General features: G+C 32.3%; 1 protein-coding gene across 1 annotated transcript; it reads right to left on the minus strand.

The window, feature by feature from the left end:
- Positions 1–352: 352 nt before the first annotated feature.
- On the minus strand, positions 353–24,416 carry LOC127710935 (uncharacterized). Its single transcript, XM_052216890.1, has 4 exons — positions 23,756–24,416; positions 20,764–20,975; positions 4,784–4,877; positions 353–3,145 (listed from the first exon to the last, which is right to left on the minus strand). Exons 1-4 carry the CDS (start codon positions 23,802–23,804, stop codon positions 660–662), a joined length of 2,841 nt encoding a protein of 946 aa, XP_052072850.1. The 5' UTR covers positions 23,805–24,416; the 3' UTR covers positions 353–659.
- Between the last annotated feature and the right edge of the window lie 2,535 nt (positions 24,417–26,951).

The following is a 26,951-nucleotide window of genomic DNA, read 5'->3' on the forward strand; positions in this document are numbered from 1 at the left end:
AAATCATCCAAAATAACCTCATTCGTTATAGTTTACTCTTTGCAGATACTATATTATAACGAGGTGAACCAAATTTAAGCATTAGATGCGTTTGCTGTTTATAGGTAAAATATTATGTTTTAATTGGACTTATCATTTTTTATTTCGTGCTTTGTATCTTTTCCCTCTTTTTGTCGATGTTTTTTACTAGTTATGACTATCAATGGAAAGCTGAACTATTTAGTTTAGGTTCTAAATTAGATTTCAATTCATCCATTATGCAGTTATGCTAACCAGTAAGCTGCAATAAGTGTCCACCATTTAAGATTCTTATGAATTTGCAATTTCTTTTTTCAAAATCAGAACAACAGCATTGTGATCAATATTTTAATAGAGAAAGAAAAACAAATCACAATATTATTTTAACAATTGCACAATATCGAAATTAGAGAAACATATTACTGGTCTTATGTTTTGTTTACGGAATCTACGAAATTTACGTGAACGTTTATCCGCGAATAATGTGTACGTCTATATCTTAAGCAATTATGCCTCGACTTTATAAATGGGTTCGGATCTGGTCAATTCAAATTTCTATACCTTTGCATATAAGCTCATTGTACCATATATATATTTTTCAAGTAGTTTATAAATATATTCTACTGGTTTGTATGCCGAGTTTATTTTCCAAATTGTTGCAATAGCAGAACAATTTCTTGGTAACGTTTTTCTTTAGCGATACGTAGAGGACTTTTTCGGTTTTCACCAGATATATTTTGATCAGCTTTGTTTTCGAGAAGAATTTTTACTATCTGTATATGACCCTTTTCGCAACCCTTGTACAACGGACTATGGTCCCGGCATTCGTAACTTACTGAACATAAATTAGGATCGGCATTGTTCTTAAGCAAAATTTTGACAATTTGGACATTTCCATTCTCCGAAGCTTTAAACAGTGGTGGTTCAACGTCCTGGTGCTCCATTTGTAAATTAGGATTCGCTTTATACGTAAGCAGCAGTTTTATAATAGTCATCCATCCATATGTTGCACTTATACATAAAGGTGATAAGCTTATATCCATTGAGTCAAGTCTACATAAGTTTGGGTTACTTTCATTTTGTAGTAATAAAAGAACAATATCTGAAAATCCCATTTCGGAAGCAACGCATAAGGAAGAATCTGATTTTATGATGGTTTCTGTTTCTGAAAACATAACAGCGTGTCGCCTGTTAATTTTAAAGTGAACAACCCCATTTACATCTGCTTTGTAATCAATTAACAATTTAACTATATTGGTGAATCCCTCTCTTGAAGCTATGTACAGAGGATGTAAGCCATCTTTTGTTCTTGAATTACTGTCTGCCTTGTGTTCGAGTAATAATTCTACTATTTCATTGTGACCATACTTCGACGCAATACATAAAGGGGATTGTTCGCAATGCATGAAATCTTCAGAAATCATATTTGGATCACTGCTACTTTCGAGCAACAATCGTACTATGTCGGTGTGACCTAGTCGTGCGGCGATGAACAGTGGAGATTTTTGATTCCCACAAAAAGTAATGTCACATTTGTTCTCAAGTAAAAGTTCAACTATATCGGTAAGACCTAGATTTGCCGCGATATAAAGTGGGGTTTTCTTATCTTCAGTGCGTACATTTGGGTCTGCCTTGTGTTTTAGTAATAACTTAACAACTTGCGTGTGTCCTTTCTCTACGGCTATAAAAAGCGGTGTTTTGCTGGTTTCCAATCTACGTGTATTAGGATCACAATCATAAGCCAGCAATAGTTTGATCATTCCAACATGACCATTTTCAGATGCGATAAACAAAGGAGTTGTTCCGAATTTATTCATAACATTCACGTCTAAATTGTTTTTGAGTAACGCCTTCATGATATCAAGATAGTTTTGCTGGGATACAACATTCAGAGGCGATGTATCTCTTAATATTTGTAGCATTTCAACCACGATTGATTTTCTACGTAAATGTTCAATGAATTTTAGCCTGAAAGTTAAAAACTGCAATTGTTTATTTGTGAATACCTGTTCTACATATCCATTCATAATATCCTTGCATAATCGTTCCATATAATCTGATTCTTTTTCGATCGGTACAGAAATTACCTGCGAGTGTTTTTCTTGATACCTTCGGATTATTTCGAAATGAAACCGGTCACGAATAATATCGGGATGACTCAGTCGCAATATGACGTCGAACATGTGTCGGCCATAAAAAGAAACGATAGTGTCAAACCATTTGTCGTGAATTATATTATAAGCCTCTGTTTGAATTCTAACATACGTATTTGATAGCCCTTTCAGTTGGTCTTTAACAACTTTCGATGACAGAGTGGACGATGTCGTAACATTATCTGCTATTTCTTGCAAGATATCTCTGAAAGATGGTAATTCAATAGCAAGTTTGTCAACTTTATTATTGAATATAACAAACAATGCCAACACTGCAAAGGTTGTCTGGTCGGGCGTATTTTTAAATGATGTTAATTCATCTTCAATCACTTGAGTTGGATTTTTAAAAAAAATTGTTATATCGCTAAATCTTTTTGTCGAGTAAAATTGACATAGTAGAGGCAAACAATCATATGCGTTGAATTCAACCAAATCCTTGACAGTGTTCACTTCTTCTGGAGTCAGGTACGATTTAGCAATTAATGTTCTTTCCTCATTTGACAAATTAAATTGAGGTGATAGCATGTCATGGTTGATTGATGAAAGAATATCGACATTTTGAAATTGTGCTTCATTAAATATGTGCGTCCTGCACGTGAACAGACATTTTAAAAATCCGTCTTTAAAACACAACTTTATTTCATTTGACAAATCTTTCCAAATCATTAATTTGTGAATATCGAGGGAATACTTTCCACATACGTCATCAAAAACAAATAATAGCTTTTTTCCTTTTACGTAGTATGTCATTAAATCTTTTGGTGAATGCACCGCGAAAATTTGATACTTTAGTTCTCGTTCTAAATATAATGCAACATGATGAACGGCAGTCGATTTTCCACTTCCTGAAACTCCTGTTACAGTAACAACATTATTGCACTTAGTTTTATCAATCAACCATTTTATAGCATTAGTCAAAACAACTACGCGTGTATCTGTTTTGGACCATTCTGCTTTAACATACTCTTGAATATCTGAAAATTATACCACTGATAATAAAATAATGCAAATTCATGACTGTTTACTCGTATGAAAGTATATTACATATTTTATTTTCAACGTCTTATATCTTATTTCTTAAGTTGAAATACATCCAATCCCTCAGTTTTTTTAATTATTTTTACAATGATTTGTATCTTCTTAATGTAAACATCGTTAAACTACTATAAAATTCTAATATCCAATATCTTTTCAAATTATAATCATTGTTATTTGGAATCCATAGAAAAGCAGTATAGCTTGTTTGCCTTTATATTTGTTTGTTTGTTTATTCAAAGACAGACTCAGACCGAATTAGTATCATCAAATCACTTCAAATGGATGATATTGTAACAACATATACGAATTTTTGTTTGTGACATGCTTACTCGACAACATACGATAACAATTGAGTGAGCTCGACTTACACAAATATAAAATTATTCTATCAAAATATATATGATATATTCTTTGATAAAATAATGTGATAATTGTGATAATTTTTTTTATAAAATGATGTAAAAATTGTGATATGTTTTTTGATAAAATAATTTGATATTTGTGTTAAGCGAGGTAACTCTGTAGTTTATCTTTTGTTTTCGAGCAAACATGTTCTAAGAAATTATTTTACGGGAAGCTCAGCAAAATAGTGTTATAGTGTTGTATCTCCACTATTTTATTTAGATATTTTTGCTCTTCAAAATTTGTTTTCAAAATGACCAGAGTAGTACTATAGTTAATCCTCACCAAATCATGTATTGCAGATTTGTAGAAATTAGAGTTTCCAAAATTCATGGTCTATCTCTATTAGAAACAAAGGACATAATTTATAGAAAAGGGGGTGGTTTTTCATAGTCCATATTTTTGCTCTTCAAGTCAAATAAATATTAAGGATCTTACTCTAAACTTTATATTTATTAACCACCGTTTAGAAACATGGAGTTTGATCATTACAATACTCACATGACGTTTTGTTAACTATCAGTAATAATTTAATATTCGCAATACAAAGACTCTGGATGGGTGTAATTTACAAACAGTAAATCCAACTGGGTACGTTGTTACAACTTAGTACCTAGTATGGATAGTTGTGGATTTCAGAAAAATCTATACTTGGAGTTTTATTCTAAACGTGAAAACAAAAATGTGCAGATGGCTAGCTTTTAAATATCTACAATTACAAGCATTAACCTTGTTGCGTTTATTGACATAAACGCAACAAGGTTAATGCTTGTAATTGTAGATATTTAAAAGCTAGCCATCTGCACATTTAAAAGCATATCGTTTACTTTGAGCAACGCGTTTTCAGGTAAAGCTGGCAAATTATTTCCTTTAGTATTACAGATAATTTATACATTTTTCGGCATCTGCATTTTACTGGATGACATTGCCTTCAAATATAATGTTTAAATTTTAATTATATTTGATCTATCAAGAATTTTACTTTTAAATACACTACGTGTATTGTTTGTACAAAGCGATCTTGTAGTCTATTTATTTGATAAATGCATGTGATAAGTGTTTCATTTGAAGTAAAAATTATGGTACTATCCTATAAATTGAATTATAATAAATAATTCAAGAGCTACAAATAACATTAAACCATGAAACTTCTATTAACTGTCTATAAGTACCCTTTACAGCTGGTGGTAAATTCGCATCAAGACGCTTGTGCCTCAACTCTTCGCATTGGTCTTTAAATCTGGTACCACCAAGTCTTATAATTGCCTGTTTTATTGAAAAAAACATCATATTTAAAATTGATACACAGCATGTTACGGCCAGAAATCACCTTTAAATGGTAGCCAACAAAAGACACAAATCAATAATAAAATTTAACAAGATTTATTATACACAAGTTTACAAGAAATATTATACAGAATGAAATGTCAACTTAACTGTTAAAATATATTTCCGATCCTTTGTCTTTTCATTATCCAGAATTCTTCTCTTAACTGTACAGAATATGTCCAATTTAGTATGATGAAGTTAACGTAAATAAAAATCCAACAACTCCAGAAAATTTCTGTGAAACCAAGTGTAATAATGTCTAATGAGTCAGTCTAACTTAAGTGTCTGTATATATATATAGTTGTCACGGAAATCTCTAAAACACTGTAGAAGAGAAACTCCTAGAAAACCGTAGAACGGAAACTTCTAGAATACGATAGAAGTTTAAATTACACATCGTAGATTATGATCATTCCAGAATCATTGTGTGAGTCAAATAGAAAGTTCTAATCATTCCATCAGTATCTATGATTGTTCCAGTGATTTCTTAACTGCACAATTATAATGTATTTTGTAAACAACTATAAGGCCACACAAAACAAATTAGGCCAATATAAATAAACATGAAAATTACAATATCATAAAACCTTCCCCCTTAAAAAGAAGTTTGAGTGTAACGAGAATTTTTCATGAACAATATATATAAAAATACATAGTATGTATACACATGATACAGTGTTTTAATAAGATCTAGACAATGCATCTGCTATTACATTATCTTTACCTTTAATATGTTTTACAATAACATCATATTCCTGTAACAATAAATTCCACCTAGTCAACCTCTGCTTCTTGTTTCTCATTTTATGTATGAAGGTGAGAGGATTATGATCAGTATAAACAAGAATAGGATGCATAGTGGGATTTTAATATACATTAAAATGTTGAAGTGCAGACAACAGTGCAAAACACTCTTTTTCAATAGTTGAATAATTTTTCTGATGTTTATCTAATTTCTTAGAAATATATGATATAGGTTTCTCAACATTATCACCTGTTTCTTGATATAAAACGGCTCCAATTCCAACATCACTTGTGTCAACGGCAAGTTTGAATTGTTTTTCAATGTCTGGAGTGATCAGAACAGGACTGTTACTTAGAAGTGATTTGATATTTTCAAAACCGTTTTGACAATTATCACTCCAGATAAATTTAGAGTCTTTCCATAAAAGATGAGTCAATGGTTTAACAACAGTAGCAAAATTTGAACAGAATTTCCTGTAAATCCAATCATACCTAAATATCTCATAAGTTGTTTTTTATTTGTAGGAGGAGGAAATTTGGTAATTGCATCCACTTTAGCCATGATAGGTTTCACTTGACCTTGGCCAACTGTATGCCCTAAATAACATTTGCCTGACAAAATTCACTTTTACCAAGATTAAGTCAAATTTGATTATGACAATCTATCAAAAGTATCATATAAATGTGTTAAATGTTCTTCCCAGCTATCACTACATACAATAAGATCATCAATATAAGCATAACAACAGTCTAAATCTTTTATAACATTATTGATCATTCATTGAAATTTAGCTGGAACACTTTTCATACCAAACGGTACGACAGTATACTGAAATAAACCGTATGGTGTAGCAAAAGCTGATATTTCACGAGCTCTCTTTGTCAAGGGGACCTGCCAGTAACCTTTCAATAAATCGAATTTGCTCACAAATTTTGCTTGCCCAATATTATCGATTCAGTCGTCTATCCTTGGAATTAGATAGGAATCAGATTTTGAAACTGAATTTACTTTTCTGAAATCAGTCACGAAACGAAAGGTTTTATCTGGTTTGGGCACAAGGAGACAAGGAGAGCTCCATTCACTATTACTCGGCTCAATTATATCATTGTCAAGTATATATCTAATTTCTTGTCTCATATAATCAAGTTTTAGTGGATTCTCTACGATCAAAAGTCAGATGTGCAAGTTATGAGTCTAAATTTGACAAAATTTCTGAATGTTTCAATCTAACTGTTTGTTCTATAGTCTTTGAATCAAAAGGTGGTTCAATTATATCTGGTTTGCCAAGATCGTTCTCCAATTTAACTATGGCTGAAGTGGCAACTGGTTTGCTCTCACCTTCATTATTACGCCGACCTGGTGTTTCACAATATAATTCAAATCATTAATTTTACTCTCTATGGTATAAAGACCACAATATTTAGCCTGTAAAGGATGTTCAGGGACTGGCAACAATACAAGAACCTTATCACAAGGCTCAAAAACTCTGTCCCTGGCATCTTTGTCATACCATATTTTCATCTTATTCTGAACAGTTTTTAAGTTTTTCTGAGCAATTTGACAAGCAGTATACAATTTTTCTTTAAATCTAGAAACATAGTCTAACAGATTCAAGTCAGTGTGTTCAGTAAGCCATTTTCCTTAACCAATTTCAAAGGTCCCATTACAGTATGACCAAACACCAACTCAAAGGGGCTAAAACCAAGAGATTCCTGAACAGCCTCTCGGACCACAAAAAGAAGAAAGTGAACACCATCATCCTAGTCCCTGTCAAATTGAAGACAAAAGTTCTAATCATGTTCTTCAATGTTTGATGAAAACGTTCTAAGGCATCTTGAGATTCTGGATGATAAGCACTTGACCTATACTGAGCAATCCCTAACTAGTAAACTACCTGCTGAAATAAACCTGACATGAAATTTGAACCCTGGTCGGACTGTATAGACTTCGGAAGTCCTACTAGAGCTTTGACAATAGTTGTTGTGTTGATATTCATTAACGGAGTAGCCTCAGGAAAGCGAGTGGATGTACACATGATTGTTAATAAATACGCATTTCCAGTCTTGGTCTTTGGTAAAGGTAAACAACGCAATCAATAAGTACTCGACTGAAAGGTTCTTCAAAGGCTGGAATTGGCAGAAGTGGTGCTGGTGGTATTTTCTGGTTAGGCTAACCAACAACCTGGCATATATGGCATGATTGGCAGTATTCTTTGACATCATTTCTAAGTCTGGGCCAGTAGAAATGCTGCAAGATCTTAAGGCAAGTCTTCCTTATACCTAAATGTCCGGCCAAGGGGGTGTCGTGGGCATGACCAATAATTTCTTGCTTATAGACTTTAGGCACCACTACTTGGTATACCACTCTCCATTCTTCCTCTGGGATAGCATCAGGGGGCCTCCACTTCCTCATTAAAATGCCGTCTTGATGGTAGTAACATTCGGCAACTTTGTCTGCTTCTTCCTGTGGTCGAGCCCTCTTTCAGAGCTGAAGAACCTCAGGGTCTTTATTTTGTTCTTTCACAAATTTTCTTCTGTCTAATGAATGGCTGTTCACGTCTGGCCATGGCATAATTACATTCTTGTTACTAGTAGTACTAGGTGGTCTTACTATGGACTTTTCTGAGCTACCAGGACCTTTAATGTCGGCAAGGAAAGTGTCAGAAAGGTCCACGTAATCATACTGGTCTTCATGTAAATCCTCATTGTGTTGTTTTCTTGCCATCGCCCTATTAACAACACAAGCTGGATACAGTTCAGCATCATCATCTGGTGATTTAACATCCACCACCGGTTCACTGGTAACAGTTGGTTCAACAACCACTTTGTTCCTAGCTAGATTATTTCCTAGTAATAATCAAACACCCTCAACAAGGAGATTAGGAAGAACACCCTCAACAACTGGTCCAGTAATCAAATCTGACTTCAGATAAATACGATGGAGGAGAACATCTATACAACATAACTCCACACCTTGTAACAAAACGGAGGCACCAACAGAAGTCTATTCGGACAAAGGTAACACACCTTCTAACAATAAAGTCTGAGAAGCTCCAGTGTCCTGTAAAATCTTAATAGGCTGAGGAGTAGTTTTATCAACAATAGAAACAAACCCATCAGACATAAAGGGTTTATAATCCTCCATGTAAATCACAAAAACTGGACTTAAAAGCCTGACTCTCAGGACATTCCAACCTATTGGTAACAAGGGGTGTCGTACAAGCACTGGTTTGTTATCTCTTTCATTCTTCTTCTGGAATCGAAAACAATCAGCCATCAAGTGACCATTTTTCTTACAATAAGCACTAATTAGTGACTTCTCAAAAGTATCAAATTTTGGACTAGACATATTATAACTAGACTGAATCTTATTCTGTGCAACAGGCTTACTATCAGTACGCTCAGTACTTTGGTGTTTGTACTTTCCACTTGAAGTATTAAAATTCTGACCTTTGAAACTTCTTCTATGTGAAAGGGTATAATTATCGGAAATAACAGCTGCATCTTGTAATGTCTCAACAGTTTTGTCATCTTAATGTGTTTTTAAGTCTAAATGAACACACTGCTTGAACTCTACTAACAACATCAATTGTCTTATATTATCAAAATTGTTATCTATTTTCTTTGACCTCAGCCATTTATCAAATAGATCTTCTTTTTCCCTAGCAAATTCAACATAGGTTTGTGAATCAAAGAATCACAAATTATAAGACCTAAATTTCTGTCTATATGCTTCTGGTACTAGCTCATAAGCTTTCAAAACTTCCTGTTTTACCGTGTCATAATCAGAACTTCTTTCGGATGAAAGTGCTGAGTAAATTTCAGCGGCCTTGCCCTCAAAAACACTTTGCAGCATTGTAGTCCAATAAGGCTTTGGCCATTTCAAATTTTGAGCAATTTTCTCAAACTGTGGAAAATATTTATCAACTGTTTTTTTCACAAAGTCTTGGACCCAGACGTATATTTTTTGCTGCATTAAAAACATTCTGACTTTTGACCCAACTTTAGTGTTGCTTTCTTCTTTGACCATTTCAATTTTAATTTTCTCCATCTCTAGCCTTTCTCTCATTTCAAGTTCTGCCTGTTTTAATTTATATTAATCTTCTCTTTCTTTTATTTCTCCACCTCTAACCTTTCCTCTTTTTCCAATTGTTTTATTAAAACTTCTTTTTCCAATTGTTTTTCACATTGTTTTAATTTAAGTTCATGTTCTATTTCAAGCTGTTTTAATTTGAAAGCATCAACATTTTCGACCTTAAGTTCAAGAGCCTCCTCACCAAAAAATCAGTGTCAACTAAGTTGTCTATTACCAAATTTTTTATAATTTGTTTTAGCAAGCAACACTAATTCCTCTTTCTTTAAATTATCAAACCCCTCCAGGTCTGGCTTTTTCAAAAATTTACCGGCATCAAATGCCATTTTGTAGAATTATGTTGGCTAATTCTAATACAAATACTGAACAAATTTTAATAAGATATTAACGTTCTCCCGGATGAGCCCACAATTTCTGTTACGGCCAGAAAACACCTTTAAATTGTAGCCAACAAAAGACACAAATCAATAATAAAATTTAACAACATTCATTATACACAAGTTTACAAGAAATATTATACAAAATAAAATGTCAACTTAACTGTTAAAATATATGTCCGATCCTTTGTCTTTTCTTTATCCAGAATTCTTCTCTTAACTGTACAGAATATGTCCAATCTAGTATCATGTAGTTAACGTAAATAAAATTCCACAACTCCAGAGAATTTCTGTGAAACCAAGTGTATTAATGTCTAATGAGTCAGTCTAACTTTAGTCTCTGTATATATATAGTTGTCACGGAAATTTCTAGAACACTGTAGAAGAGAAACTCCTAGAAAACTTTAGAACGGAAACTTCTAGAATACGGTAGAAGTTTAAATTACATATCATAGATTATGATAATTCCAGAATCATTATGTAAGTCAAATTGAAAGTGATTTCTAAACTGCACAATTATAACATTATTTTGTAAACAACTATAAGGCCACACAAAACAAATTAGACCAAGATAAATAAACATGATAATTACAATATCATAGCAAGCAAACATACATTTTATATAAATTTACACTAACCATAGACTAATGAGATTTTGTCCAAACTCTTTGGTATTAATCTTAATGGCATGGAACTACAATTAACAGACTATGTCAAATTGTTGCAACAAAACACACCGTATTTATCATTCTAATTGATTAAAAGAAACTGACCATAGAAAATCATGTATAAATGACACATGAGAATACAAGGAAAAGAAAAAAGAAAGTAAAGGTTTTATTTTTTTCTGAAATTTGCGCATTCATTTTTTTTTTATTTTGCCAGAAAATTTGCGCATTCATTTTTTTTTTTATTTTGCGAAAGCAAATTCAAAATAAAAACATGGGATCACTTATCCTTTTAATTTAATGTAGATAGGGGATGGTCTAAATTAAAAACAATGACATTTTCTTATACTTTGCCACAATGTAGTTATTATTATGTATATAAAAAACGTCATAGAGCTTATGTTCAATCTACAGGTTGTGCAGATTGTCAGATTGTGTAATGAGTATACATGGAAAAACTCACTTTACGATAGAATTGTAAATTGTTTTTAAAACCAATATGAAAAAGCCGATTTTATAATGTGTTTTAAAAAAAGGAAAAGAAAAATGCGGTCACGATAGTCGTTTTCTTGCTACAAAACATCCTTTAAAAAATCACTGCAACAAGTTGTCTTTAATACAATTTTAAACTAAGTTTTAAATGCGATTTTGCTGATTAAGGTGGTACCCAACACCTTGACTAACATTAATTTGGCTCGTTTAATTTTCATAAAATTTTGACAAAATGTTTACTTTGACCCTTTGACAAAAATATAAAAATTTCAAAAAATTTGAACCAACCACTTTATCAGAAAAATTTCTTTGGTTATATAGCAGTTTGACAAACACTAATTTTGATCATTGAGAAGCTTAATATTTCCTTAACAATACAACGTAATTAAAACGTTTACCTGATTTTTACAGAGTTATCTCCCTGTAGTGTTAGGTACCACCTTAAAATAAACAAAATATGGAACAATGTTGCTTATAGATATACATGTATTAAAAAAGGACATTCTAAACAAAATGCAGATTATTTCTACAGACCATTCCATATATTCACTTTGCATGATTTCATTTGTAAGTATTAAGTGTTTTACCCAGATCATAAATTCAGCACAGATTTGGGAAAATCAATAATATCCATATTGGAACGATTTATTATTTGAAGGATTTATGAATTTGGAAGACATTGCTATGTATCGGTAACTTATTCTATATTACAGCAACTCTCTCCGTAATAACAAATTCCAAATTGAAATGTGATCTAGCCTGACGAGACAACCTACCACTATCTACGTACATTTTGTTGTAACTCAATTATCCTGTTTTCTTATACTTTGATAGGTGTAGTTCATAGGTACAAAAAAATTCCTTTAACATTAAAGACCAACAGTATATATTTGTTAAGATTGATTGCTATATAAAAATAAGGAAATGTGGTATGATTGCCAATGAAACAACTATCTACCAAAGTTCAAATGAAGAGGATGTAAATATGATAAACTAAACTTAAATTCAAAGATATAGAACGAATGTAATTATCAAAAAAACTAACAGAAGACAGCTCTCTCACAAGCAAAACACCCATAACTTTATAAGGGTATGCACCACTATGCATCAATTGGCGCCATAGTTGTCTCAATAACATATCTTGTATGGAATAGAAAAACGCGTGCTAAGACAAATTATTAAAATATTACATCAAGGCGGGCAAATTTTCTTTAGAAAGGATGGACAAGTCTACGTATTGTATCTTCGGAATAATGAAGTTTTGGTCTCATTTTTGCCTAATCGTTATCTCTCTATCTGAATCCTGGAATGAATTCTCTAAAAACTACTCTTCTTTATTTTGAGACTTAGTATATTACTGATTACGGCATAGCAATGAAATTAAAAAAAAGAATAAACTACAAGGGGCCTATAAATTGTGCTTTTGTAAGAAAAGAGGTATTTTCATATATATATTTTTTTATTTCTGATCAATTTACTTATGTTTGATAAGGTAAAACGAATTCCATTCAACAATGTTCTAGAAAGCGCTTTTTAGGTTCAATGTTAAATTACAGTAAAATATCAATTTGCAATTCCATTTAAATTATTATCGTTTTCCCTAATATAACTACTGCATTTGGGAAAATATTTACTGACATTTCAAAACTAAAGCTTCTAGGATGTGGTTGTATCCCATCAGTTTTAAAACTAGAGGCTCTAAAGAGCCTGTGTCGCTCACCTTGGTCTATGTGAATATTAAACAAAGGACACAGATGGATTCATGACAAAATTGTGTTTTGGTGATGGTAATGTGTTTGTAGATCTTACTTTACTGAACATTCTTGCTGCTTACAATTATCTATAATGAAATTGGCCCAGTAGTTACAGTGGAAAATATTTTGTAAAAATTTACAAAATTTACAAAATTTATGAAAATTGTAAAAAATTGACTATAAAGGGCAATAACTCCTTAAGGGGTCAATTGACAATTTTGGTCATGTTGACTTATTTGTAGATCTTACTTTGCTGTACATTATTGCTGTTTACAGTTTATCTCTATCTATAATAATATTCAAGATAATAACCAAAAGCTGCAAAATGTTCTTAAAATTACCAATTCAGGGGCAGCAACACAACAACGTGTTGCCTGATTGGTCTGAAAATTTCAGGGCAGATAGATCTTGACCTAATGAACAATTTGATTCATGTCAGATATGCTCTAAATGCTTTGGTTTCAGAGATATGAGCCAAAAACTGCATTTTACCCTATGTACTATTTTTTAGCCATGTCGGCCATATTGGTTTGCGGGTGGGGTCATCGGACACATTTTTTAGACTAGATACCCTAATGATGACTGTGGACAAGTTTGGTTAAATTTGTCTCAGTAGTTTCAGAGGAGAAGATTTTTGTAAAAGATTACAAAAATTTACGAAAAATGGTTAAAAACTGACTATAAAGGGCAATAACTCCTTAAGGGGTCAACTGACCATTTTGGTCAAGTTGACTTCTTTGCAGATCTTACTTTGCTGAACATTATTGCTGTTTAGAGTTTATCTCTATCTATAATAATATTCAAGATAATAACCAAAAACGGCAAAATGTCCTTAAACTTACCAATTCAGGGGCAGCAACCCAACAACGGGTAGTCTGATTCATCTGAAATTTCAGTGCAGATAGATCTTGACCTGATAAACAATTTTATCCCTGTCAGATTTGCTATAAATGCTTTGGTTTCAGAGATATAAGCCAAAATCTACATTTTACCCCTATGTTCTATTTTTAGCCATGGCGGCCATCTTGGTTAGTTGGCCGGGTCACTGGACACATTTTTAAAACTAGATACCCCAATGATGATTGTGGCCAAGTTTGATTAAATTTGGCCAAGTAGTTTCAGAGGAGAAGATTTTTGTAAAAGTTAACGGACGACGGACGACGGACGCCAAGTGATGAGAAAAGCTCACTTGGACCTTTGGGACAGGTGAGCTAAAAATGGAATATGTATTTAATTAAAAAAAGAAACTATCAAAGATACCAGGCTTATAATTTGTTACGCTTTCATATACACAAGACTCATCAGTAGTGCTCAAATGAAAAAAACAAATGGAACGCCGAATCAAACAAGTAAGGCACATCTTTCTAAAAGTAAGTATATAATTAATTATAATGATTAGATCAAGTGCATGATTTCATGTTTGTTTCACTATTGCCTGAGTAAATAACTAGAAAAGAAAGCATTGCCAACGTTACATTCCGTCATTTATTGAAAATCCTGTGACGAACCTTCATTTTACCAGTCATTCATTCAAATAATTTTATTTGCGTACTTATATAGTACATCCAAATGTCATTCAACTGTGTCAATTCACCTACAAAATTCAATCATTCTTATCTCTGCATGGTTCGGCCAATAAGATGTAATGTTACAGTTTATTTTTTTGTGATTCAAAAAATGTTAACGCTGAATGACTAAACGCTAAGCTTTACCATGTTTACCTCAGTTCTTTAAATTACATCTGTTCTCATCAATACAGGATATGTTTTGTTTGATTTATTGTTGTCCCTTCAACATAACCTTACAAGCGGAGATACCCCAGACCATCTTATTTTATAGGAATGTAGAGTAAATTTGCCGTTTTTGCTCTAAAGCAAAAAAAAAAAAACCGGGTTTCATGACCCTATTTTTACATTTTATTTTCGAAATCTTCTCATATTTTATTTTAAAATTCTGTCGTTTAGATTTCTTTCTATTCACACAAAATTTGTTTCAGCATGGATTATCATTTCAAACTGTTACTGGTTTTATTTACAATCTGTAACCTAAAAAGATTTCCTGGACCCGAACTATTTTTAATATTTTTATAAAAAGCTTGATATAAACTACATTTTGGAAAAGTGTTAAAAAACCTATTGCTTTAAATTTAGAACCCATCAACATTTACTTGTTTTTCGGTATCGATACCGTTTTAGAAAGTCGCTAGCATAATATTTGATATATCATAAATTAGAGGCAACAGTAGTTTAAGGTAACTATTGGATGCATTTCAGAGACGTTTACTCTGCCGACGCACCCGGTTTCGCTCCTTTTGCAGTTCATGCGATACAGCCAGTTGTTGTTCTATCCCTTGATTTGTCTCTTCCTAATCGATTAACGAGATTCAAATATTGATAAACTACTCTCGCCTTAAGGTCAATGAACAGTAAATGGGCTATGTCACAGAGTTTGGTAAAACTTTGCATATGAATTTGGCTCGTTGAACTGTAACTGAAAATCGAAAAAAAAATACATTTATTTCTTTTTTTTCCTGAAATATTACCGATTGAATTCTCTAAAAATAGATGAACATTTGTATAGAACGCGTGTACGTGTGCGATATTTGTTCTTAAATTTGCCTAAAAATAAGATAAAAATAAACTCCCAATTTCTAGTACATAGATTTTTCTTTAAAAAATCATATGTTGTTGATACATACAATTTCCTTTGTAATAATGTAAAATAGTAATAGGGCCACCTATTTCGTTTTCACGCTATACAATTAAAAGTGGTGTTCTACGTGATATACAACAAATGTGTGCATCACCCGACATGTGAATCCACACTCATCAAAGGTCAATTCGGGAAAAGGACCAAATCAGTTAATCTACAGATCAGAAGACTATTCTAGTATCAAAAGATGTGAGATTAGACCCTGACGCATCGTGTCGGTCAACCAATCTCTGATGTTGAGCGTAAAACTTATGCATTATAAAAATAAAGAGATGTGGTATGATTGCCAATGAGACAACTATCTACCAGAGTTCAAATGACGTGGCTGAAACAATCAATGTCAATAATGTAAAAACCAGTACCGTATAGTCGACTATACAATATACAACTACTGAATTACAAGCTACATACATGGGACAGGCAAATGACGAATGTGGCGGAGTCCATATTTGTGAACGTTCAACCCTCCTCAAACATGTGACAGTAATGAAACAGCACAACATACGATCAAACTGTAAAATTATTTGCAAATGACTTAACCCAATAGTTCGCTACTAGGCATACAAAAAAAAAAAACAACCAACATAAGAAATAGATACAATTCACGGATATAAGTATACTTGCAATTACTGAAAGCTCTTTGAAAGCCAATTACAACTTAAAAATAAACCATCTACTATCTGTATCTTGGCATTGCACAAGGTCATGTTTTTCTTTGACTGTTAATGACGTCTTTACACTAAATCCATTGTTTTGTGGATGCTTACTGATTAATATTTTAGTCTTATATACATGATTTTTTTATTAGTTGTTATTGGGTTTGAAATAGCTGTCAGTAACTGTGAGTACTCTCAGATCTGTACTTAGTGATTTTTGTGTTGTGTTGATATATGAATACACTGCCACGTCCGGTCTGTGTTTCCGTTAGATGTTTTCTGCTTTGCATCGATCTGATGAGTTTAGCCCTGATTTTTATAGTTTGTTCTTATCTTGTACTGTTACACGACTGTCCCAGATTAGGGAGAAAGTTTGACGCCAGCAAACTAGTTTAAACCCGCCACATTTTATGTGTGCCTGTCCCAAGTCAGGAACCTATAATGTAGTGGTTATCGAAACTTGCTGTGTTATATTTGGTTTTCATTTATTGTTTTGTACCTTAATCACGACGATAGTTTTCCAGTTTGAATTTTTTTACATTTGTCATTTCGGGACCTTTTATGGCTGACTATGCGGTATGGGTTTTCCTCATTGTTGAAGGCCATACGGTGATCTATAGTTGTTAACTTTTTGTCATTTGGTCTCTGGTGGAGAATTGTCTCATTAGAAATCATACAACATCTTCTTATTTTTACATGTTCTCCCAGACTAAAGTAACACTTAGTACACATCAACTTAGTTCGTGTGAAGTCGTCCTACACATTCTGAGAAATGCATGCACAACCTTGTGCAATGCAAACAATAGAGGTAAATAGTATCGACAGGATGTAGGATCATGAATACTCATAGCATTACTAGTAATTAGCAACATATGTTTAGTAATGTTCTATATTAAAAAAAAAATCAATGTATGTGCTGATAAAAACAATATTTAAAGAAAGTACTACGGTGTTTTAAAAATTGATTAGCTTTAAGAATAAAGTTACTCAAATAATCAATGACTTTACATGGATAGTATTTAAATTTACGGGCTCTATAAACATCTTCGTAAACATTAAAAAACAATGTGATTTTCATATGAATTCTACAGGTACAGCCAAACTTCAAGACTATATCTTTGTATTTATGAAAGAATGCAGTAAAAGTTTCATTAATTTGTGGTAACGAAATCCATAAATTACGTTCATTAAAATCGTAAATATCACTACAGACACGGCCATAGCGAAAAAGTTGAAAAAATATGCACACCGTAAAAATGGACCAATAGAACATATCTGTCCCAATAATGAAAATTAACAATAGGGAACAAAAAATTGTTTAAGCTTGTAAATTCTTGTATAAAAAAATTCCCATATGAAATTGAATTGTCCAATTCTAGAAAAAGGATTATTGCGGTTTGCATTAGATTTAACTAAAGTAAGTTTCCTTTAGTTAATTTCCGCAGTAAAATAAGAAAATTCTTGATTATTTTCAGCAAAAATATTATCAAGATAATGGTAAGTTTTTTAAAATAAACAATTAAATGTAATTTAGACGGAATCTTACTGAGTTTGGCTATAAGATATGATTCATAACAATATAGGAACTAGAGTCCAGACTAACAGAGGTGCAATAAGTGCCGATAGGAATACTCACAACCTGTCGACAAACTTCATTGCCGAAACGTACATACATGTTGCCATGGACAAAACTTAACAGCTTTAATCTTATCATCACAGTTCCAGTAAGTATATGTAGCATTTTTCCTTTTTTCATTAACAAAGAAGGCTTTATATGAGTTGCAGCTGATGAATATACAATCAGATCTTAGAAATAATCATTTTTAAATTCAATAAGTGAACTTATATTTGATATAAGATAAGATTTCATAATAAGAAATAATAATAAGAAGTTCTTTAACAGTAGTAAGGTGACTAGTCTTACTGTCAACATTACACAATGATAAGTCATCTATATAGAACATATTACCAGAATACGAGATGAAACGAAATTTGAAGGTTTTTTTTTGTGTAGTTTAGGTACTACATTGTCGATGTCAGTCTTGTTTCCCCTGAAACAATGTTGCAGCAGTTTCTGTGCAAGGAGCACACCCCTGATTATGATGTATGAATATGCACGAATGTAACGTATTCATTTAGATTTAGACGTCATCTGATGGGCCAGATGATATGCTACTGCTGAGAAATAGGAAAGTTGAAATCATAACGTTTGTCAAAGATTCTAGTTTAAAGTCGTCCGTCTGTGTCAATTTCGATAAAAAGTTATGGAACAGACCAAGTGTTGGTAGTATCCATAGTCTTAAAATCACTGGGATGTATAAGATACAGCACTCACTAAGATGTGGATTATTGAGTGACATGACATCAAAAATATATCTAAACGTGAAATTAAAGAAATTTGCAAGAGGATTTTTCTTTTTGTCTTTAGGAATCCCCCCCCCCCATTATGCTAAATATGCTAAATATGAATTAATTTTACACTAAAAAATCGCAAAGTAGGGTGCATAATTACTACTCATAGGAATACCGACTGGTTGTAATTAATATACAAAACTGAACAAATAAGTTTTCAATAAAAAAAGCATTTTTATGATATCCTCGGTGTGTTTGTTGTTGGTATCAGTGTGGTACTTACATGACTTGAAACTAGGAATTTGAATCTACGATTCCCATTTTTGTAAAACGAAAAGCTTTGTTGAATGCGACGATTAAGTCGATCTTTCCATTGAGCATCGGGAAAAGAAGCGTAGAGCGTAGAAAAGTCAAAAAGTTTGTATTACTGTTAAATTGTAAAGATCAGAAGATAGTGATTGAAAATTTTGGAGAAGATCTCTAAAAATGTTAAGAATCAACATTGGACAAGGTATTCCTTTCACATGTTTCATTGTCAAGTTTTAATTAGTTTCATTTATATTCGAACAGACGTCCGAGTAAGTGATTATAATAGTGGTCAGTTTATAGAATTTTAATTGTGGTATGTCCATAGATATTGTCAAAAAATGTTAATTCAAAAAGGGGGAAAGTCCATATAAACTGACAAAATCAAACACTAGACATTATCAACCAATGGAAAACAGCTGTCATATTACTACAGGCGGAAAAAAAGGTTGGTTAAACCTGTTTTATAGCTAGAGTTGTTTATTTCCGTTATATTGACACCATTGGGTGAACAATCCAAACATACATAAGAGGTTTAGCATTATTATGCAAATTAGTACTGCATAAAATCTTTGAAAAATGCAGATCTTACATGTCAAAAGAGTAGGAACTTTTCCCCCTGTTCGTAGTAATTAATACAATGTATAGAAACAATCAACAGAATGGCAAAAAATAAAGTAGCAGACCACAAACATTTCTGGAACTTTAAATTGGGAAAGCAGATTTTTTTTCTAAATTCATTATTGAGTGTTTATAACTAGAATATAGCAACTTAATTGTTCTGTCAACTCTAATGTACAGTTCAGTTTGTTAACCAGCTTTCAAAATCGATATCAAAAAGAATTTTTCTCATATATCTTATTCAATTCACACTGAGAAAAATTTAAAGAATACATGTGATCATCGTTAAACACTTTTAGCTGTTTTTGGGAAACAATAAAACAAAAGAAGTCAAATGTATTCATATGGAGTAAAGGCAATTCATGACACGGACGTCTGCAAATAAACATAAATGTATACTTTCTATGCGATGACAGGCCAGTTTCTTCTATTAACATTGATAAACAAACGTTTGATACTTACGATTTTATAAATGACACAAAAAGGAATATTTTTAGTGGCTGTAATATATTTACAGAATGGTCTGATAATCAGTAACGTTAACTTAAAGAAGTACAAGCTGTTTACTAAGCCAAATATATGGCAAACAAGAGCCCTTATATCTATGTATGAGTCTCTGATTGATACCAGAGTTATAGGAAAATTCGAGTTTATAATCTTTTTATTACATGTACATATTGGCTAAAGGGCTTCAAATTCTTGCATTAAGTGCAAAACTGGAAAAACAGACTAAAATATCTTCATTTGAAATCTTGTCATGAATATTTAGATATGAGCCAAGGGTTTACTCCAAAATATAATTTGCAACAAGATGTATTGTACAACGATATTTTAATAATTTTAGGTCAAATACGTTAATTTCAACATGTTGTCATATTGCAATCACCTTTCAGCACTAAAGTTTCCAGATTATATCAACTGGATTATTATATCAATAGAATTAACATAATTTTGAAAGGCTAAAATAGTTTCACTATTTTTTGCAATTTCCGGGGACAAATAATGGCACTTAGCATACCACCTCCTTTTTAATAAAATTCACATGTACCTTGCTTATTATACTGTATGCTTCTTCAAACTCTTGGTCATCAATTGAGTCACTGTGTGCTCTTTTATTTCTGAAGTAAGTGATTCTAGTTAGATCAGCCGCTGTACTCGTATCCACCTCAACAGGAAGTTTGTTTCCAATGCGTAGGGGTGTTAAATGTCTAAAGAAAACCATCATCAATGTGATGTCAAAATCTGCTGATGAAGCACTACCTGTAGAATAAAACATCAATCAAAACTAATGTTTTTCTGATAATAGTTATGGTAATATGTACGGGGAACCACATAATGGCGGATATTTTACATTTAGGGAGCTACCATTTGATTTTTATGGGGGCTAGGATGAAATTTGAAAAAAAAAGGCAGGACAGAAGTTTTGAGTAAAAAAAAAGGCAGGATGAGCAACTTGTTGTTAACCGCGAAAATTGGATTCATGCATTCACTTGTTTCAAAACCATTTGAAATATTTTGATGATCAGAATATTTATTTGACACTATACATACTTCTGGTGTCTCTAATGAGTTTTGTGTAACCTATATTGTTCAGATTATCTATGTTGGCTTCTTTTAAAGTGATGTTCTTTACACCCAGGCATAGTCCAGATAATTACTACGTCTGCTAAAGATATTTTTCTATTTTGATTTTATACTGTATATTCTTCATTTACGATGAAAGGCATTAAAGCAAAATATCCCTAAATTTAATTTGGACCTCTTTAGCTTCATATTGACTATGAAGTTAAACAAATATTTCGCAGGAAAAAAAGTCGACATCCTGGAACATTCCAGTAATTACACGAAATTGTTATGGGTGGCATACGTCTGTTTTCACCTTTTGTCTAACCGGGACTTTTAGACTACTTATCATATCATTGCAATGGCACATGTCTCGGTAGAAGACAAACCGTGTTCTCTTTCAAACTCCATGTTATTTAATTTCTACAATCAGTGATACCAGAAGTCCATTAATAGAGGAAGTGTGCTAGTTATAGCTGGGCGATCACACTGTCCCCGTTATCAGTGGAAAGCGCTATAAGTGGTCCACCCAAATCTCGTTTTTCAACTATGGAATCATGGGTAGAAATATTATCACCAAACAGATAGCTGTTAATTGGTCTCCTTGAGTGTTTGGTTAATTATTAGTTTGTTGAAAATAAAGTGAGCCTACGTAGTGCGGTGGTTTCTTGTTGCCAGTTATTTAACTTCATTTTCAACATTTAGAAAAATGATATAAAATTTTATAAAAGAATACATTGGTACCATTTTTATCGCGCAAAGGCAAATGAGAACTATAAAATCATATAAAATCTGTCGTGTTGGACTGAAAATGTATCGTCTATTTAAAAGATCTTGTTGATTTTGTCAACATATAGTCATAATTGCCTCCTTTTTTAAATAGAACGTTGTGTTGACGAATTATGTCTCGGTTACTTAAGGCATCAAGGAAGCTATATACGGGTTTTTTTCTTCGCTTCTACCGAAATACATTTATCAAAAATAATCGAACATTTGTTGCTTCAGATGACTTCGAAACAATTTCGAATTTCAAAAGTGTCTTGTTTTTTTATAGCTATTTTAAAGTAAGAGACATACATGTCCGTCATTACGTTCGCCATCATAAGATGTATACGTGAGTCAGTGTTGTAACGTGTCACTCAATCCTTTTTTTTGTCGTTTTATACTCACAAGACTGAAGAAACCTGTATATCATGAGTATTTAAGTTTTGATTTATCTTGTGTTGCTAGCTTAACGTTCAGTGGCAAATATATCATGCATATTCCATCGAAGAGTTGTCACAAGTATTATTTAACATGCAGAGAGCGTAACATTGATCCTGAATACGTGATGTACTGGATTTAAAGTCCCTCCTCTGACCTGACGCGGCTGCTACTAATTTATACATCCAACACTTGTAAGAAAGGGTTTTACTGTTGGAACCGGACAATTCCAGGGATTACTTTATTTCTTTACCCAACTTAACCCTTGAGATTGATTTAGTATTTGAACAATTTAAATCAAATTGTCCTACAGCTAGGTTTTTGAAGTAAGTTAAAAACTTCGTTATATTTCAGTATGAAGTATACTTACATAAAGAATATATATTTTTAATTTTCATTTGTTTACAAAGTTCGTGATCGCAACTTTTCCTACAATTTTAGTAGTTTTTAAATTGATAAATAACACAAACATTTTTGTTATTTAATATGAAAGCCATCATAATGACTCATGACACTGATATAATATGGCATCTAGGATGATCCGATCTGCTATTCATTAACACGTCGATGGTCAAACATTATTTTCAACGGTGTGCTAATAAAGTATAGGGTGTTTTGCATAAATTATCTCTACCCAGAATGTTTCGCAAAAAATTTGGACATTGATTTTGGTTACCATTAATAGCAATCTCGCTCAAATCACGTTTCAATCACAGTTGGAAGTATGGGGACAACGTGATCGCCTTACTATATAGCGGGTTGCACACTTCCTCTAGTAATGGAATTCTGGTGATACTCATTTTTCCTGTGAAGTATTTTCCTTAAACATTGTCTTATTTTGTACCTCTCATTGTTTATTATTTTATGATTATTCATTGATGACTGTGTGATTCTAGTGATCTTACTTTCATTATGAAATTGTACAAAATATACTTGATATGTAAAAGGCAACCGAAATGATGTATCTTTCTTAAAAGAGAGACAAAGGATACCAACGGAATATTCACCTATAGCTGTTAACTTCTTCGTTATTTGGTCTTTGGTGGAGAGTTGTCTGATTGGCAATCATACCACATCTTCTTATTTTCATATCATAAGTCGAAAACAAACTGACAATGCCATTGCAAAAAACGAAAAAGGATCAAAAGATAAACAACAGTATATACACACAACATAGAAAATTAAAGACTGAGCAACACGAACCCCACTACCAAAAACTGGAGGTGATCTAAGATGCTTCTGCATTTAAATACATTAAACAGAGAAACGCAAACCTGTTCTTGGTTGCAGCAAATCACGTTGCTCTTGCCTTAAAGTTAACATGGATTTTGTAGCAAATTCTCGTTACGTATAGTTTTCTGTAGCACAGCTGGATGAAACTGTTTGTCGAATTCAACTCTTACAGCTTCTGTTCCTACTTTCTTTATTAAATGTTGTAATCGCAAATTATTTGACTCTTCTGTAGGTATTGACCCCCTGTCAAGTGTAAGATGCGCATTTTCTTCCATTGTCGTCTGATCCATAATTTCTTTAAAATATTGAATTCTGTGAAAAAATATATAATTTATATTAATATTTTTCATTTCTTCATTTCTTCATTTTTGTTGTTGTACGCTTTTCGGTTGCAAAATGAAATATAACGCTTAACGTCGCCACATGTTCATGTACCTGTCCCAAGTCAGTAACCTGATAAGTGGTTATCTATTATTATATTTTAAATGGTATATGTTATCAGAGGAATTCAGTGTTGATGGAAGATCTTTGTGATAGTTTCGGTTTAATAAATTCAGGACATGTTTCGACTCAGTAGAAGTCTGGTAATGAAATAGTGTAAAGAAGCCTGTCAATTGAAAATAGAAAACATTTCTAAGAACCAAATATTTGAAAGAAATTCAGAAACGGCATTTGACTCATTATTTACAACATTATAGGATGCAGTGAATATCCCTTACCACCACACCCCATCCCGCTTGATTTTTACCACTAGGGTAATGACTGCTTTTGTGTATCTTGCTGTTTCTATACTATAATGTCGTATGTTTTAACAATATAACCGTATAAGAATAATTAAAAATATGAAGTGTTGAGTATTGATTACTAAAATTATAGAGGTTGACATTCCTAACAAAAATAAAAATACAAAGAAAAGTGACGTAACTATTTAAATGTTCATATATGGTACCGAATGTCCATCGATGCAGTAGTTTAAAAATACATTGCTGAAATACTTCGATTTGAACGTTTTATGCAATAAATATTTTTAAATAATATTTAAATTCCATTGGGGCTTATCAACTTTCTAATTTTGACCTTCTTGTTGAATCAAATACAGATGAAATTTGGTGATACATATACATCTTTTATATTTCAATTCTTAAACATCGTATCCCTTTCTATTTTTGAATTCAGTACCAAAACAGTTCTGGGAACATACAGTAAATGCTTTGTCCGTTCCTCCTATTAACATTTTACCAAAATGTACACCCTATGAATCAAAATCAGATCTGATGGAAGACATTATCTCACAATCGAGCTTTGTATTTGGCAAGACCTTTCGGAATATTTTGTCTTCAATGCTCTTCAACTTTGTACTTCATTTGGCTTTTTTAACTTTTTCATTTGAATAGCAATGATGAGTCTTTTGTGGGAGGAACGCGTGTCTGGCGTACAGAATTATACTCCCAGTATTTTTGATGAGTTATATCAGTGTTTGAGCAGAAAGTTGATGAACCAAAGTTATGTAAAAAAACGGCTCGTCCTTTTTCTAAAAAAGTTCATCGAAATACTTTTGGGGACAAATTTTCGCTTACATGAAACTTTGTTCATAATGATTTCCTGGAGAATAATATATAAATGATGTAACAACCAATCACAGATAGCCAGCTATTTTTATCTCTATATCATGTTCCCTTCACGAATTGCTGCGCCCATGTATCTTTAGTACATTGTAACCTTTAACTAATACCCTTTTGTTTATGTCTCTTTTCGTGTTTGTTAATTTTTTCTTTACCATTATATTCATCTTGATTTTTATAACTGGCTAAAAGATGTTACTACATTGATTCCACGTTTTTTTTATAATACTTCTTCTTTCTTTGACCTACCTAAATTCATTTGTTGTTTTCACTTAAATCTAATAACTTTAAAAGTACTTTTCCCCTTAAAGTTGTTGTAGTCATTGGTGTATTAAATAATCGTTTAGCTAATTTGTTTTGAATTATTGTAAGTACGTATTGATGATGTTATAAAACGTACGTAAAATGCATATTGAGGACCACGCATGTAAAACGCCCGTTTGAAACGTATGATTTACGTATGTTAAACACACGTAATACGTGTGTGAACGTAAAACATGCGTTAAATGATTACATATAACGCCCGTTTTACGGGTAAACGCACGTTTAACGCCTGTTAATTTCTAGCAAATCATGCGTTTTACGTATGTTTTTTGGTCCTCAACACCCGTTTTACTTATGTTTTTTTGGTCCTCAACACCCGTTTTACGTGTTTTTTTATGTCCTCAACACCCCGTTTTACGTATGTTTTTTTTTGTTCTCAACACCTGTTTTACATATGTTTTTCTTTGTCCTCAACACCTATTTTCACATGTTTTTTTGGTCTTCAAAACCTGTTTTACATGTATTTTTTTGTCCACAGCACCCATAATATGTATGTTCTTGGTTTTTTTTGTCATCTACACCAGTTTAATGTATGGTTGTTTTTTTTTGTATGGTAACACATCACCTGTTTAACATTTTTTGTTGTCCACAACATCCAAATACATTATGATTTTTTGGAGGTTTTTTCTGGTTGGTAATGGATAAACCATACATATTTGTCTTTTCTTACGTAAACACTAACAATTTGATTCTTTTACATATATATTTATGTATATATATAAATTACTGAGTATATCATTGTAGTATTTAGTTGGAAATCAAAAAGACAACATTTAAATATGATGGTGTTGTCTGTCCTTTTCAAACTTGCCTCCCTACCAGAACTGTTTTTGGCAAGGCATACATTTACTGTGTGCTATCTTACAATTAGAATGGAAGCACAATATTTTATGACAGCCTATACAAATGATCTATATTCAAATCATAAACCTAAATCCATGAAAAAACCCTCACGAGAAAGATTATCAATTATCATTTAGAATGGACTATTTGCCTTAAAGATGTCTTTTGGTTATTATGCTTGTCTTATTGACGTATACGCAATATCTCCTTTTATTATATTTATGTTACACTCAGAACATAATCTACTGAAAAGAATAGATTATGCTCAAGTCAATGTAAAGAAGAAAAGGTACTTGTATTAGGGATTAGACATCATCTTTTTCTGTTGGTCATTGGAAATTTTGTTCACCACAATATTGATTTGAATGGATTGATTGTTGGTTGGTTGGTTCTATGATAGAATTTGCAAAAAGACCTCAAAATATGATGGTCATATAAACGTTACAAA

The sequence above is a fragment of the Mytilus californianus genome, unplaced genomic scaffold (genome assembly GCF_021869535.1).
Source record: "Mytilus californianus isolate M0D057914Y unplaced genomic scaffold, xbMytCali1.0.p SCAF_8, whole genome shotgun sequence".
NCBI lineage: Eukaryota > Metazoa > Mollusca > Bivalvia > Mytilida > Mytilidae > Mytilus > Mytilus californianus.